The sequence below is a fragment of the Rhamphochromis sp. 'chilingali' genome (assembly GCF_963969265.1).
Source record: "Rhamphochromis sp. 'chilingali' genome assembly, chromosome: 16".
In the NCBI taxonomy this organism is placed as follows: domain Eukaryota; kingdom Metazoa; phylum Chordata; class Actinopteri; order Cichliformes; family Cichlidae; genus Rhamphochromis; species Rhamphochromis sp. 'chilingali'.
Window position 1 is genome coordinate 13,978,512 of NC_137943.1, and position 17,329 is coordinate 13,995,840.

At 40.2% G+C, this 17,329-nt stretch overlaps 1 protein-coding gene across 12 annotated transcripts in view; it reads left to right on the forward strand.

Annotated features, from left to right (window-relative positions):
• The window catches only part of ptprsb (protein tyrosine phosphatase receptor type Sb), a 73,236-nt gene extending 60,407 nt beyond the window's left edge, over window positions 1-12,829 (forward strand). For 11 of the 12 annotated variants that reach the window (XM_080862110.1, XM_080862115.1, XM_080862116.1 and 8 more), the window contains 12 exons: window positions 287-384; window positions 656-779; window positions 1,257-1,432; window positions 1,582-1,701; window positions 3,596-3,750; window positions 4,322-4,607; window positions 5,298-5,476; window positions 5,848-5,974; window positions 6,078-6,203; window positions 7,015-7,169; window positions 7,333-7,468; window positions 10,054-12,828. In XM_080862110.1, coding sequence (XP_080718236.1) covers window positions 287-384; window positions 656-779; window positions 1,257-1,432; window positions 1,582-1,701; window positions 3,596-3,750; window positions 4,322-4,607; window positions 5,298-5,476; window positions 5,848-5,974; window positions 6,078-6,203; window positions 7,015-7,169; window positions 7,333-7,468; window positions 10,054-10,122 — 1,751 coding nt within the window. In that variant the 3' untranslated portion in view covers window positions 10,123-12,828. Of the gene's footprint in view, window positions 1-286; window positions 385-655; window positions 780-1,256; window positions 1,433-1,581; window positions 1,702-3,595; window positions 3,751-4,321; window positions 4,608-5,297; window positions 5,477-5,847; window positions 5,975-6,077; window positions 6,204-7,014; window positions 7,170-7,332; window positions 7,469-10,053 lie in introns of all 12 variants that reach the window. The other variant, XM_080862113.1, reaches the window with a different exon arrangement.
• Window positions 12,830-17,329: the final 4,500 nt, after the last annotated feature.

The window sequence follows — 17,329 nt, forward strand, 5'->3', positions numbered from 1 at the left end:
ATTAGTGTTCTGTCTGTGTTTGTTTTCTCTGAGTCGCTGCTCCTCTGATCACAGAGAAAGCAATTTATCAAAGAAAAACAATTTACAAACAAACAAACCTCGCCTCACTTTGTCCGCGCACATGGATCAAAATTGATTTTCTGCCTCAGCGTGTTCCTTAATGATATGTGACATTGTCTGATTGTATAATTATCGTCGCATCTTTGCATATGAGTGATGTCGAGCGGCGGCAATTTAGGTCGCTGAGCTGAAGTCTGCGTGACCTCTGACCCTCATTGTAACGCAGGAATGATGAGCCATCCTCCCATCCCCATCAGCGAGCTGGCTGAGCACATAGAGCTGCTGAAAGCCAACGACAACCTGAGACTCTCCCAGGAGTACGAGGTGAGAAATACTGTATATTATCATTCCATATAATAAATAGATACCATCCTGTTATTTGGCGATGTTAAGCCTGTTAAGCCTTCATAAAACAAGTGTTACTTAACATTTGTTTACCTGCGTGCAGGCTGCTTGTTCATGATTTATTCAGCAGCGCAATTTATTGCTGTAACTCGTCTACATTACAGAGTGCTCTCTTTCCATTATCCTCAAATGCACCACTAAATATGCCAGCACACGCTATTAATGCACGTATTTTGTTGCTCTCTCGCAGTCAATCGACCCGAGTCAGCAGTTCACCTGGGAACACTCCAATCTGGAAGTTAACAAGCCCAAAAACCGCTACGCCAACGTCATAGCGTACGACCACACCAGAGTCATCCTGTCTCCCATAGATGGTGAGGATTTGCTGGAAATGAATGTCAATTAAAGAAGATTGTGAGAGTTCCTAATGGAGGGGGCGGGGCATGTTTGAGCTGACGGGTGGGTGCATAGCACACAAAGAGTTGGTATGGGGAGAGTGATGCGAGAGCTACATGATAGATGAAATCTGAATTTGCGAACAGTGCTGAGACCAACTGTGTGCAGTGGCATGAGACTGACAAACAGCGTGAGTGCATCCAAGTGCAGCCCGCTCTCCTCCAGAACAAGGAGGAGGGGAATGGTTTTGATCTGGAGCTCATGAATTTACACCGACAGATTCTTGTTTGTTTGCTGTCGTCCACTAGTCATCCAGCAGCCTGTCTGCTGGAAGCCACGGCTGTCAGAAACAAACAGTTCGTTAGGCTGTTGGATGTCATACACGGGGGTTAATTTATTGTGCCACTTGCGCAGATTGCAGTTTAGCAAGAGACTCAGAAGTGTCTCGCTTGCAGGTATCCTGGGGAGCGACTACATCAACGCCAACTACATTGATGGCTACAGGAAGCAGAATGCCTACATCGCGACGCAGGGGCCGCTGCCAGAGACGTTCGGGGACTTTTGGAGGATGGTGTGGGAGCAACGGGCTGCTTCTGTCGTCATGATGACACGCCTGGAGGAGAAGTCACGGGTAAGAAAGCAAGACCTTACCCACTGACCCACATCTGCAATTTCAATTATCCAGAGTCATACTGCATACATGAAACTGAAGAAGAACGTCGCTTTTCTTCTGAGAACTGCAGTACCGATGAGGCTAATGCTTTTCTTCGATCCTCGCAGATCAAGTGCGATCAGTACTGGCCGAGTCGTGGCACGGAGACATACGGGATGATCCAGGCCACGCTGCTGGACACAATGGAGCTGGCCACTTTCTGTGTTCGCACCTTCTCCCTGCATAAGGTACATTATTTCACGCCTCCTGTTCCACCTGTGTGCCCCTCGATTCACTTCTCTGCCCTCACCTCCCTTAAGTTTACGGACATATCCACAGAGAACAGCTTTGATCTCTTGAACTTACAATTTGGAAGCAGGAGCAACTGAAGTAATCATGAGCGAGCAGCGCGTGTGGACACAGAGGATAATAGATTAGTCTGGGCTTCGTGGAGTGTTCAAACCAGGCCAGCCTCCCTGTGTCAGGGACTGTGATTTGATCTCTGTTGGAGGCAGAGCAATTTCTTGTGGCACAGGGCTAATCTAGGACCGTCAGACTGGCGCGTCTCTCTCTGGCCTACTTACAAACAGAAACTAGGCCAGCTGTAGTTTCCAAGTAATACTCCACCTCTCGAAATATTTGTTTATGTGTTGTAAAATGTTGCGTTAGATTAACAAATGACGAAGAGAATAATAATAGTAGGCTGAAGTACTTTTATGTACGAATAGCTTCTTTCAGCTGCTCACCTTTTTTACAGCGGATGTCCTTACCCAGCCAGCCCCCTTATGTTAGGCTGGGGACCAACAGTGGGAGCAATAGATGTGTATCCTGCATCATCATAATAATGTTGGTCCAGCATCAGCATTGCAGCTGACAAATCGCATTGTTGTGATGTCATAGCTTTGCAATGTGGAGTCGAAAAAACCCCACTCTCTTAATATAAAACTCTTTTGGATCAAATAGTCGGTATTTCAATAGTTTTCTATACAACATGGTAAACGTATGATTAAACTGAGGTTTGTTGTTAGCCACATTTAGCTTACTAATCTTGGTTTGGTAGTGATAGTTTTTAATAGCATTAGCTAATGTCTTGGCTAATGCTAACTGAATACTCATACAATATTGTTGTGATGATGTAGGAATAACACCAATACTGGGTTATCAGATTGTGTGTACACTAGCAGTCCTCTTTTTGATATTGGGGTTGTGCTTTTCTCTTTCCCCTGTGAGCTAAAGACATTTTGTGATGTTTTGTAGCTATCCATACATAAAAAAGTTAGCAAACATGCTAACTCCTACATATCAAAATAACCCTTTGTTTCTTGTTTTCAGTTCAATTATTTTGAGTAAATTCTTTTCGTCTTAAGACCAGTGGTCAGTTTTGTGTTTTTAAATGCAGATCCCTGTGAACTTTGATTACGCATTAAATAATTTGCATGAATAAAAACATGTATAAATTTACATTAATTTTAGAGGAAATTTCTGGGATCAAGATTTAATCCGTGTTTGTTTTTAAATTACATTCCTACCAAAATAAGAAACTGGTAGGTTTATGAATTTTATTAAGCATCTGATTTCTTTGCTTCATTTGCATTCGGCTTTGTATCTATTGCATCTTATTATAGTCATAGTTTAATGTGTGTACACACCTTACTCAGTTTCCACTTTTTCTAACACATCAAATATTCTATCTGTCTTAAAACTGATTATTTGGTATATTTGCTAAAAGTCTGACTAGTCCCGTTATAGCCACTAAGTTAAAAACATTATCTTTCCTATTTGGTTTAAATTCTGTATCCTGTGAGATTTCTCTCAAATAAAATCATTCCACTTTTCTTTCTGCATTGCTCTACAAATCCTCCTCCAGGTTTTAACTGTACTATTGACACACTCATTTTATTCCCAAAGGAAATTATTGAACCATTTCATTCCTAAGCTCAAGATGGTTTTTGGAACACACACTTGCAATAATAGATAATTAATCTTGTCAAAGATGGTTAAATTTAACAACTTCCACCTCTTTTGTTTAATCAACTTTTTTTATAAGAGTCTGTGCTAATGAAGCTTACAAATGTCGCCATACAAGTTGTTTTGGCTTAAGTGACACTAACCTCAGTTTTTCTCACATGTTTCTCACATCAGAGTGGAAGCAGCGAAAGGCGAGAGGTGCGTCAGTTCCAGTTCACAGCCTGGCCCGATCACGGCGTGCCAGAGTATCCCACCCCCTTCCTCAACTTCCTACGCAGAGTCAAAGCCTGCAACCCCCCTGATGCTGGACCTATCATTGCTCACTGCAGGTATGCTCACACCCACATTTAATCTATCTTGGAGATAAATAGGATCAATGCGGCTTTCATCATGACTGTGAAGCTTTATTGAGGGAGCGTTTAACTTGGAAAAATGACTGGGAAAGTGGCTGATTTGCTACGCTAATTTCATCTGAAGGTAACAATATCCGACCCTTGCGGAGCTCACTAAATTTCACAGCTGTTTGATCTGCAAAAAACTGAAGAGATTGAAAATTGCATTTTCACTGGTTGGTTATGCTGGGAACTGTTTCTTGGCTGAGTACAGAAAATTCCTTAACTCTCCAGTGGTCAACAGAAATAGTGTGAGAGGACTTGCTATCATTGCGTAGGATGCAATGTAGCCACTGGAAAAATACAGTTTGTCCTGTTCATTCTTTATATTTTTAGTAGATTATATCATTTCGGCTAATTTTTTATTCCCAGTCTTTGGGCCAAGCATCAGCTATTTTTACATTTGACCTGAACTTCTGAAAAGACCCATAAAAACATTGTAATCTTTAAAGAAATCTTACTGAAGAAAATATCAGTATATAAGACGTCTTTCCTCCTCCTATGTCAGTGCCGGTGTTGGTCGCACTGGCTGTTTCATTGTCATCGACGCCATGCTAGAGCGCATCCGACACGAGCGCACTGTGGACATCTACGGTCACGTGACCCTGATGCGCTCACAGAGGAACTACATGGTGCAAACGGAGGACCAGTACAGCTTCATCCACGAGGCCCTTCTGGAGGCTGTGGCATGCGGAAACACTGAAGTGGCTGCCAGGAGTCTCTACTCCTACATGCAGAAGCTGTCCAAGGTGGAGAGCGGAGAGCATGTGATTGGCATGGAGCTGGAGTTTAAGGTGAGAGTGGAGGCAGTGGAGCTGGAAACCATTTAAATGAAATGGAAGGCAAGCAGATTTGACGTCTGATATTTGTTTGAGATGTAGAAAATATTGGCAACATTGTCTCCAAATTTCAAAAAAGAAGTGCCCATTTGAAATAATTGGTTTGATAGTGTGTCTGTGAGTTGTAAACCTTTAAGCTAGACGTGATCTTTGCCTCACAGGTTGGTTTAGTATAGAAAATATTGTTAGAGGCCCAATGATGATATAACACCCATATCTTTGTGATAAAAATAAAAAAGATAATTAGAGCCTGTACTATTTTCAATTTATTAAGTAGTTAAGATAACTCTTGGCTTGTTCCAGTTTCTCAGCTATGACTACATGAATTTATGCTGTTGTTTTACTTTTTGGCAGCAAACTGATTGTTTTGTGTGTTTGGGCTGTTGTTAAACAGTTATTGGATTAAATAATCAATTAAATAATCAGAAAGATGATTTAAGAGTGATTTGAAAAACATTTACTTGATTCATATACTTAAAGATACAGTGTGGAAAATGTCACCAGCAGATGTCAGTAGAGGGTAGATTTCTTACCCCTCTCAATTCAAGTGCATGATTCTATCCATGATGCCCACAGTAGGAAAAAAATTACTGACTGCGCATTTAAAAGAATATAAACACTTTCCTTCATTTTCTCTCCACCCAGCGCCTGGCTAACACCAAAGCCCACACGTCCAGGTTCGTCACAGCCAACCTGCCTTGCAACAAATTCAAGAACCGACTAGTTAACATCATGCCCTATGAAACCACTCGCGTGTGCCTCCAGCCCATCAGAGGACTGGAGGGGTCCGACTACATCAACGCCAGCTACATAGACGGTTACAGGTATGTTTTCGTCCTGCAAACGCTAATATGACCTGACCTCCTCCCTCCGCTGCGGTCCTCTTATGATGGTTTGATGAGTGAATGGACTGGATAGCTTTTCACCACATTGCTCTCACCTGTCACTTCCTGTCAGATCTGTCATTACTGTGTACATGTTGCCACTATTTGTCTTGCTGCATGGCACTCATTTTGGTCCAGTGAAGACTTTCTGATGATTCAGGCATTCAGAGTCATTGTACACACATGTTGTGACTGTTGCTTTTCTTGCCTGCAGCCTGACCCCCTTTTAAGTCTGATTCTTGACAGATGAAGAAACAAGGAGGGAAAAGGAGGTGACAACATAATGTGTGTTTGTGTGCGTTTGTGTGTAGGCAGCAGAGAGGCTACATTGCCACCCAGGGTCCACTGGCTGAGACTACAGAGGACTTCTGGAGAATGCTGTGGGAACACAACTCCACTATAGTAGTTATGCTCACTAAGCTGAGAGAAATGGGACGGGTATGGACAAAATACACAAAGCTAAATAAACAACAGGTCTTGTAACATTGCAGCCCTCTTGCATATGATTACTGAAGACTTCTTATGTGTTCTGCTCTGACAGGAGAAGTGTCACCAGTACTGGCCCGCTGAGCGCTCAGCAAGGTATCAGTACTTTGTGGTGGACCCCATGGCGGAATACAACATGCCTCAGTACATCCTCCGAGAGTTCAAAGTTACAGATGCCAGGGTTGGTTCATGCTTTGCTTAAAGTGTCCTCTTGCATGTTGCATTCAGAAAACGGTGTAACATCACACTCTGAGGTTATTCAGGAGTATTTTGTCAGTGCTGTTAGCAGGCAGTGGCGCACAGCATGTACTATCGACCTGTAGTGTGTGCTGGTTAGTGTGTGTTTTCTATGTGAATGTGTGTAACACAGCAGGTTCAAGATATTGACAGACTCCTATGGATCACTCATTCAACCATACTGTCTCCAGATTACCTTGACATTGTGTGTGTGTGTGTGTGTGTGTGTGTGTGTGTGTGTGTGTGTGTGTGTGTGTGTGTGTGTGTGTGTGTGTGTGTGTGTGTGTGTGTGTGTGTGTGTATTCACACACACACACACACACACACGTGTCAGTCATACATAAATCCAGTTAAGCCTGTCCTGCCCCGACGCCACATTGACAGATGCTCTATTGATCTCCATTAAAGGGGAGTCAGAAAGGCTGAGCAGAAGAGAAAAGATGTAATTGCCTTCTGAGAGGCTGACAATAGCAGACGCACTGACGTTACAGCTTTAAGTTAACCACAACCACTGATCCAGGATCAGATAACAGTAATCATTAGAAGGAAGAGAGGATATTGCCTGGCAGTCTCACTCCTCAGTCAATACAGCGAGAGGAAGCTTTGTAAATAATCATTTCGAAATAATCACCTTGCATGAAGACCAACTGCACATTCAAGGACAAGCGTCTGAATATGTGAGAAAGACATCAGATAGATGTTCACATCCATATAGTGTGCAGGTTATTGTTTTAACTGATTCTTCGCTCCCCCAGGACGGCCAGTCACGAACAGTGCGTCAGTTCCAGTTCACTGATTGGCCAGAGCAAGGTGTGCCCAAATCTGGGGAGGGCTTCATCGATTTCATTGGCCAAGTGCACAAAACCAAGGAGCAGTTTGGCCAGGATGGACCAATCTGCGTTCACTGCAGGTAAGCACCGGACTTTATATTAGACAACTCGTCATTGGTAATTAAATCACAGTTTAATGTGACTCTCGCCTTTGTAATAACAGTAGTGTGTGTGAGAATCCAGCACACTGTTGATCTGACACACTACATACTCTAGTAAAATTGTTTTCCTTTGTGGCTGCAGTGCCGGTGTGGGGCGGACAGGTGTCTTTATCACTCTGAGCATTGTCTTGGAGCGGATGCGTTACGAAGGGGCGGTAGACATCTTCCAAACTGTCAAAATGCTGCGGACACAGAGACCAGCCATGGTGCAGACTGAGGTAAACACACACTCATTAACCAGGGCAGAGACAGTGAAGTAGAGCGCTGCATTAATGAGAATGGTGGTATTTGACATTTAGCTTATTGTTTATTTTAACTATTTGGTGATTAAAGGAAAATCTCTCTATTAAAGTCTTTTTGTAAAGAATAATGTGGATTAAGAAACCATTAGATTCATATTATCACCAAGCGTTTAAAATTCACCCAAACTATCAGAGATGGAAATGTTAACCACATAAACGAGATCATAATTCCACTGGTTGTGTATGTATTTGCAGTCAGATCTGGGAAAAGAACAGAAATGTCACTAGCATAAGAGTTTAGAATTATATTCATTATCTGCCCAAGAAGCTAAAGTGCTTCGCAGCTTGGCATGCTGAACTGTACTGCATATTTTTAATCCATGCTACAATAACACAGGCAAAGCCTTAATGTCATTTAGGCAGCGCTAGCTATTGATGAGCAGTCCCACCCACATCAATATACATTTGCATTAGCATAAGTAGGACACTGAAAGGAGGAAATAGCCCCCAGAGTGTGAATTTTTCATTGTAAACTGTAACAGCAACACACACAAGCTGGTGGAGCACTTTGTAACAGTGTCATGTTATATTCTGTATACAGAAGCAAGGTATGCACATGGTTTAATTCATAGTTTTATTTGCATAAACATGTGAACGCATATTTGATAAAGTGCTGTGCTTTACACTATGCACTAGTGCACTGTTTTACTATGTAAAAATTAGAGATGGCACGATACCACTTTTTTATGTCCGATACCGATATCATAAATTTGGATATCTGCCGATATGATATGAATCCGATATAGTGTTTTTAATCAATAAAACTGTTTTTTTTTATATCTTGCTGCATTTTGTATAAGTTCATACTCAAGTTTTAAAAAACAAGAGACTGAAGCTATTCTGTTATACCTGTATGCAAAAAATACACTGCAACCAAAATATTTCATAGTTCAGCAAAACTGATCAATCTAATGAACTTAAACCTGCTCCATCCTTCCTATTCTGGTATTTTAAAGAGTAAGCAACCTAACTAACAGGGTTGAAAACTCCCAGCAAAAAAAAAAAAGAAAAAGAGAAAGGGAACCCTCCACCCTCCACCTCATGATGCTTAATGATGCATAATCAACTTTAATTTGATGCAGTGTGAAGAAAAATGCACAGAAATCAATTATTTTTCTACAGTATTTAAATAGATTCAACATCTTTCTTCAACAGAATTGCAGACTGCACAGATGGTATCTTCCCAAAGGAAAAAGTAGTATAGCTTACTAGGGTATATTAGACTTAATAGTTACTATATACAGTAATGGACTTCTATATATTTCACATCAGATTAAAACTTTGGGTGTAAGATTCAGATAATTATTTATTAAAAGCTAGACATTTTAAATGAGAATAAGAAAGAAAAGTATGTCTTTGTGCTCCCTTTTCCCTGTTCATGCCCCTGGCTAAACTTTGCCAGGGGGGCCCCTGCACAGTTACCAGCCGTCAGCTGCGTAGAAAAGGATCCTGGTGTAGAAAGTAATATTAAATACATTCTAACAACAGATTATCAAGCTTAAACGTGCTGCTGTTGTTCAGCCGCTGGTTTCCTCTTTCTGGCGCAAAGTGGGCAATAAACAAACAAGTGAGAAAAGCCGATCAGCTGATCATTGATCAGTTTCAGGATTGAAGTAGCAACAGGAGAGGGAGGGAGAGAGAGGCAGTCGCTCCATATATCGGTGGTTAAGCTTAACGCTGGAATGCTTTACAAACATTCAGAGATGAACTTACACACTTGCTTTACTTCTCTCGGAGATGAGATGAGGCTCCAAATGCTCAACCAGACCGTCGACAGGTCTCGCGCCACAGCCACTCTATCACCTGACGCATACTGCTCCAACGTGCTACGGTTATGAGCCGAGTTACGTTTTGTGAGGTGCTTTTTTGATATTTAATGGATCGGATTACATTTTTTTATTTCTCTCCGATATCCGATCTAGTAATTTAGGTCAGTATCGGACCGATGCCGATACGTAATATCAGATCGGTTTATCTCTAGTAAAAATCTGACTTTTTCATGTTAATTGTAAGGAATTAATGAAAATATATTTCTAAGTGTGCTCGAGTGCTAAATGCATATTCATAAGTATACAGCATTGTGCAAAGGTCTTGAACCACCTGATTTCTCTATGAGCAACAGTTCTCCTGGCTTTCTGCTGATCTTTTAAAGATTTTCTTTGGACATTTGCTGCTTTTTCACTCATTTTCAGGCCAGTCTTTTTACCTGAACTGAGCAGTGTTTTTCATTTGTTCCTAAGCCACTCAACACTGACCTATGAATCATTTGAGAAACATGAATGAAAAAAAGCATATACCTCAAGGGAGAAGCCACTGTTGTGTCTATACATAACAGAAACCTTAGCTAAGAGCCAGTTTTAAAGTATCTGTAAGCACTTTGTTACTAGCAGCTTGTTGTAAAGCCACAGGCTTGGTTTGGAACTGCATTTCTTCCAAATATATGACACTCTGTTTATGGGAAATATATTTTTCCCTTATTTGTACTTGTGTTTTTCACACAGGACGAGTACCAGTTCTGCTACCAGGCTGCTCTCGAGTACCTGGGTAGCTTTGACCACTATGCAACGTAAGAGAACAGACAACCATCCATCCATCTTTCTGCTTTGAGGTCCACAAACAAAACCAACCGAGTGAGCCAACAGAAAGACGGCGTGAGATAAACGTGAACATTGAACCTTTTCCGGGAGCGAGATTCAAATTCTGCACCAACGAGGACAAAAAGCAACAAAAACAGCAACAAGAAAATCTCTGTCTAACAGCGTCTCAGCAGGAGTTTCCCTGAGGAGCTGCTGGGTGTGGAGACTATCCATGTGTAATCCATATACTTACCTCAGTGTTCCAGTGTGAAGGACGTATAATACATGTGTGTTGTGGTCAGCTATCTCCAATATGAACCAGTGAAATACAAATGGCTTCTGAACAGGAATTATGATACTCTATGTGTATAAAACAAACAAACAAACAAACAAAGATTTTAAAAAAACTAAACAAAAAAAACACAAGAGCCTGGATATTTGCTGCACCCTAAATGGGCTTTTTATCCTCAACTTTGTATCTATTGGTTTGATGTACTAAAGGGGTTACAAAGTGCAAAGGTGAACGTTTCTATGTGTCTGTGAGTCTATTTCTAAGGTGTCTACTGCTACCATCAGTAGTCCTGCCTGTAGTTTGACTAGGTCGTGGCTCAGCAGAAGCCTTCAGTATGGACTCACCACCCCGAGGACTGTTGGAGAAGCATGTGGATGATCATTTACCTGATGCACAGTGCCAAGAGAAACCATGCAGCGTGAACATAAACTGTGGCCTAAAAGGAGAGGTGACTCCTTCTTTCATCCAGCATAACATAATCAGACTAGAGACCGCTCCTTAAAAAAAAACACAACACAATAACAAGGATGAGTTGGCAGCCCCAAACAGCTGACCTCGAAACAGCGATTAAAACCTACTGCTTTCTTCACTCAACAAAGCTTGCTCGCTATTTGCTGTAGTCCTTGTTCATCTTCCAGCTTGGCTCCTCTTGATGTCAGTCCTATCGGTTCAGTTCAGCAGTGGCTTACTGAAGAGAGGCTTAATGAAAGAAAGAACTGAGCTCCAGTCAGTGTCTTTCTCTCTCTTGAGTTCAGAGAGCCATCTTTCTGTAGATTTTTCTGTTTTCACTGTATGTCTTTGCCTTACGTTGACTTTATTTTTTTTCTTGCGTCCTTCACATGCTGCTTCATGCTCGCGCAAACCGTGTTAAAGCTTTTATTGCCGTGCATTGTCTTCACTCGAGGATGAAAATTTTTTGTTTGGTTGGTTTTGTCCCGATCATCTTCCTCCACTGAAGTTCTCCTACTTGAATTTTGCCGCTTCTGCAGTTGAACCCTTGTGTTAATTGCTTTTCCTTGCTAAGGCTACCGTCAGTGAACGATTACAGGAAAAAATTCAAATTACATTCAAAGCTAGTAGTGAACCGCTCACTTTCAACAGTCCTCTGCCTCTATCCCATCCTCCTGTTAACCCTATTAAAAGTTTCTCTTTTCCTTAAACCCTTGTTGTACAGAACATGCTCAGCTTTACCGACTGATAGATCCCCGCCCTCCCCTTCCAATTAAGTATGACTGCACAACTCCTCGATATGGTTGTTTATCTTTTTCTGAATTTGAAATGTAGTCATGATTGGTCCCACGTGGTGATTAAACAGCACAGCGATGTTCCAATATAGCAGACATCTCGACCGAAATCACCGATTGTGTACATACAGTCTATCATTGGAGTCCTATACAGTACAGTTGCATAACGTCTGAGCACAAAATATAACGTGGGATTGGATGTGATGTAGTACTTATTGTCGCGAAAAAAGAAAAAAAAAAGAAAAAAGCCTTATTGTTATTGTTCACTTCGTCATATTTATTTCGTATGATTTTTTTTAAAGGATATTTATTATGACTGTTTTGTTATTTTTTAAGTTTGTTTTTATTTATTTGGGATTTCTAGCAGTTCTATCCAATAAGACAATGTTTATTTGCTTCTTTGGCGAGCCATTGTTAAAGTATGATATTGTCACTTTTTTTATTTTGTCTTTAACCGTCCATTTTGGTGCTTTTTTTTTCTCCTTTTTTTTAAAAGAAAATTGCTTTATTGTTATAACGTATGCCCTCAGTGTAGGGTGCTATTTGATACTGATTACTGATGTCCAACTAGTCAGCTAGAGATGTACGTACAATAGAGGCAGGACTAGCTTCAGTTTACAGAGATGCCCTTTCGATGCTCTCCCTCGTTCAACCTCCATAGCTGGAGGTACGTTTCACCCCACCGTGATAGGTGTAAGGGCATCAGAGAAATTAGATATATAGAGCAGACTACAGGGCAGATCGGTGAAGACCTCCTGGCAAGCTGTTGGTGTTTAGTTTGCTTGAAAGCACATGGTAGCAAGTGTATTTTTGACAGAGAATGGATAAGAATTGCCTAGCTACACACTTTACACACCCTGAAAAGTTATTGTTTGAACCTGAAATGATTCTCATATGAACTCTATGTGTGGTCCATAAGTCTTGACAATGTTTGACATATATGAAATATGTTATTCCTTCGATTTCTAATGATTATTGTGTCAAGAGAAATATAAAAGGCACACGCGAAACATTATATGAAATGTGTTGAGGGAAAAGCTCTGGTGATGCCATACCCCTCACTTATGTACCTGTTCTTTCCTTTCGAACCATAGATGTAGATATTGTATCTCGACTTTGTATTAAAAGCAGGATGATTGGATATACAGCACAATGAGCTGCTTGATTCTTGTGGGGGGGGTAGCTCTTTGGTGTGATTCACTCTTCGATCACTAGATGGGGCCAAAGTCGCTGCACCTACTCTTCAGTAGTGCGCACACAAACAGAATCTGTTTGGATTCGGTTTAGCCTCCTTTTTCCACTCAAAATGTACAAAATTCTTTAGCTTCAGCTTTTACTAAAATCTTGAAAAATTGCAGGTGAGTTCTTGGTCTTGCAGGTACTTCTTGTGCTAATCAAGCAAAAAGCCCTGCCTGAATGTAAAAAGTGCAGATGGTTGACTGAAAATGTTGCCCTATCCAAACTGAGAGAAAGAGACGACCATTTACACTGATTGGTCACTTCATTAGTTCCACCTTCCTTGTGGTTGTTTAAACGATGATCAGTTGGTACAAAGGGCTCAAGTACTGTTGCCTTCCTATCAGCTCCAAACAATGTACTGATTCTTCTCTGACTTCTGACATCAACAAGGGATTTTGGCTCAGAGAACTGGAGCTCCCTTACTCGGTACTCTTGGTGTTTTTGTGGGAAAATCCCAGCAGATCAACAGTTGTTCTGCACTGGTGCCAGACAGACTGGTCCGCCACTTAAAATCAGCTCACTTCCCCATTCTGTTGCTCAGTCTGAGCTTCAGAATCAGAATCAGAATACTTTATTGATCCCTGGGGGAAATTATTTCATGATCCCGTATGCACACCGAAATGCATCAAATTGCTGCCATGTGATTGGCTGATTAGATGTTTGTGTTAAAGAGCAGGTAAACCCAATAAAGTGGCCGGTGAACGTGTATGCACTTTCTAGTCTTACTAACCACTCAGAGGGTTTTCAGCAAAACAAAGAATATTCATGCATTCAGATACATATTCATGTAGCTCTTTATCTTACCTATAATAATGAATGCATGAGGCACAATTTGACGTTGACCAATATTCTTAATTTTAGTCTACCTACCTCGTTCCTGAGCCTCGGCCACCTCTACATCTTCAGTATCGAGGTTTATTAATGAGTTTTTTCAAAGGATTAACTCTAAATATTAACAATAATTTTTTTTTAAACTTTGACTTTTGACTATTTAAGCTCAGCGACAAGTTTAAAATGTTATAATCCCAAGTTCACGTATCCATAAGGCTTTGACTCTATACAGTTCTAATACATTATATCTAATATATCATCTCTATAGCACAGTAGTGACGATGTTCATTATAAAAATCTATAACTGTTGTCACATCACAGGTTCCTTACTTGATAAAATTAAGTAGGCAAGTAAATTTTATTCCTATAGCACATGTAAAACCAAAGTGCCTTATACTAACATAACAAAGAATATTCAGGTTCGTGAAAAATGTATGCCACACACATTCACAATGTTTACATGGAATAACTTAACAACAACCAATCGTCCAATCACCATTCCAGAAATCAGCAGTTTCTAAAAGTTTGACAGAAATGTTTGTTTTTCCAGAGTTTCAGTGTAACGACTGCAAAGGCACAAGCCCCGACCTCAGGATGATCAGGAGTGTTTGAGAATCAGATCTTAATGATTTTAAACAATACATGGATGCCACAAATCTGTCACGTGCAGTAACAAGACCATTTAAACACAAACAATTAAATTGTTAAAAATAGAGATTTTGATGTGTCTGTTGGGAATTTAAACCAGCCTAATAATGAACAGAACTCCATTTCAGGTATTTTAAATGGAATTTTATTCAGTTAAAATTAAACTTTTAACATAAAAATTATATTTAAGATACCTCCACTTCTTCTAAATAGTCAAAAGTAAAAAAATTTCACATTACAAAAATGTCTTTCATCCCTCACCCCATCCATTTAAAGCCACCCGTCAAAAATATGGATTGAACAAACCAGAATTTATGGCAGATAGTGACGGAAACCAGGACTGGACAGACTACTTTCCTTTCATCAGGAATGTTGCTCCTCGGATTAGTGATAGGGTCTGTTTTCAAAGCACATGCCATGCACAAAGAGATTATCAACTGCTGTTCACTAATGCTCACGAACTTGCCTGTCCTAGGCAGAGCTCTACACGTGTCTGACGTCTGGACTAAATCTGAAAAATCTGCCTGCCATCCTCATTGTTCCTGACTGTTATCGGTCTGATATGAACATCTGCTGCATCTTACACTGTTTCTTATCAGACGGGGCCAAATGTTAACTTACTATTTCTTTGAAATCTCTCTAAAAGCCAACCCCTCACTGCTGTTAAATGTTGCACAGAGGAACAGAAAGGGAAAGTCAAGAAATGCATTGTTCTGTCCATGAAAGGCACGTTTACATGCGCTTTCATGACTCCATGCTGGTGCACGTCCTTAATGAGATATGTTAAAACACGTCAGGTATGTTACAAAATCAACATTATTTGCCTGTACACGGTTTTGTGCCCCAGTTGGTTCCACACCTACAGACAAGTCACAGCAGTCAGTGTGAAGCACCCGTGATGGTGTCAGCGTTAGGGCTGAAAAATTCCTATTATGTGAATTATTTAAACACATATGCTTGAATTTAATTTCACTCTGATTGACATTAATTGTACATAGCGTTTTTCTGTCGGTACATTTTAAAAACTCATAAACTGTACAGGTTAAAAAAAAATACTCAGTTAAATTAAAACTTTTATGTTTACACAATTTCTTTGATTACCTTTCTTTTTATAGCAGTTATCACTAAGGAAAATCTGATCATCAAAAAAACAAACTGGCTGCTCAGTGGAGGAGGAAGGAAAAGAAAACCAAAGAAAGATCCTTAACCTGAGTTGATTTTATACTTCATAACAGAAACAGTCTTCTACCGCAAGAACTTCTTCACTGCTTCCATAATACGCAGTATTACTCTGCATGTACATGCAGTACATAAGTGGGCGAAATAAATACTAAAGTGTGTTGCATATTACTAGAAAATGCAACTGTATAAACTTTATTTTCATTCTTGAACTTGTATACAAAAACAAAGAGATTTCCTAAGATCCTCTGTCAGAGCAGACACTTTTGTTTCAGTTCTCAGAGGTTGTGGCTCTGTTTCATTACAACATCTCATTAAGAAAACATTGCTTCATTATTTACACCTGTGCTTTCCCCCTCTCGCATATCAAAATATGCCGCGATGCAGAAGAGCACAGTTGTTTTGACAATCTAATATTTCATTAATTTGCAAGGTGGTCTGCAGATGGCACCGGGGTGCAGAGGTTAGTGCGATTTCCCAACAGCAGCTGAAGCCTCCTGCTTGGCTCCTCTCTGTGTGAGTTCTCTTTGTGTCTGCACCACTTTTGTCCCATATTCCAGAGACATGCTGCTTTAATTTGGTATTTTAAATTGGCTTTAGGTGTGTGTGGTATTAGCCCTGTGAGATGGACTTAAAAATTCTAAAAAATGGTCAAACTGATTCGACTTGTTCACTCGAGTCAAAGTAAAGAAGTACTGAAAGTATACAAGAAAAAGTAGATCTTTATTTATTTGCCAAGCCATCTGAACCTCATGTCACATTAATATTAATGCAACTTAGATCCAATTCTAATGAATGCACCCAGCTTGAACATCTGTTGCGTAGAACACAAGCAGAGAAACTTAAAAAAGGAACTATTTTTGCTGTTGCCTGCATTGTAGATGGGTGACCTTCCCTTCAAAGCTAAAATAGAAAAATGAATAGACCCAGAGGTTAAAGTGGGGTTTGGCAGGTGGAGAAAAACAGTTAGAAACAGCTACAGTAATTTCCAATGTGAACAAAGCCGATTTTTTTTTATGATATTTTATTATGGTGATCTATTGTACGTGTAATCATGCATGGAAATTAGCTATCAGCTAACTCTGGTACAATGCATCAAATGGCAATACTGACAGCCCCTTTTTGAATAACATTCATTTAAAAAAGAAAGAAAGATGTTGCATGAGCTAACACGGCTGATTTTTAGCCTCCAGACAGTATAAAGCTAATATACAGGTGGAATTCAGTGAGTGAATCTAAACGTAACCTAACTCTGACCATGAACACCACAGACACTCTGCACAAGTCTCACACAATGCATAAGTGTAAACTTTGCCACAATACCTCCGCCTGTGTTAAACTGCCTGCTGTTTCACTGTATAAACAACATAACTTCAGCAACAAATCTTGTGTAGCTTCGATATCCGTACAAAAAAAACAAAAAAAACAACTGAAATTACTGGTTTATCAAATCTAAATGAGTAGTGCTTACGTTTAAAAAATAATCTCGTATCTTCCTCTTTTGTCTTTCTGATATCTTTCTGTATCTTGGAGTGATTTTATCTCACATTCTTTTCTCTGTCTGGGAACTACAGGAGCGAAACCTTTACTTTTAACTTCACCTTTGTACACAAACAGGTCGCGTGTTTGCCCACATTTGCTGAGCTATTAGAAAAATTACCTGCAACCTTGCTTCTTTTACATACATATATATAATTTGTTCGCATTTATTTATTTATTGTGGAAAAACGAACCCGACATTTCTGATAAAATGTAGGGAGTAAAAGTA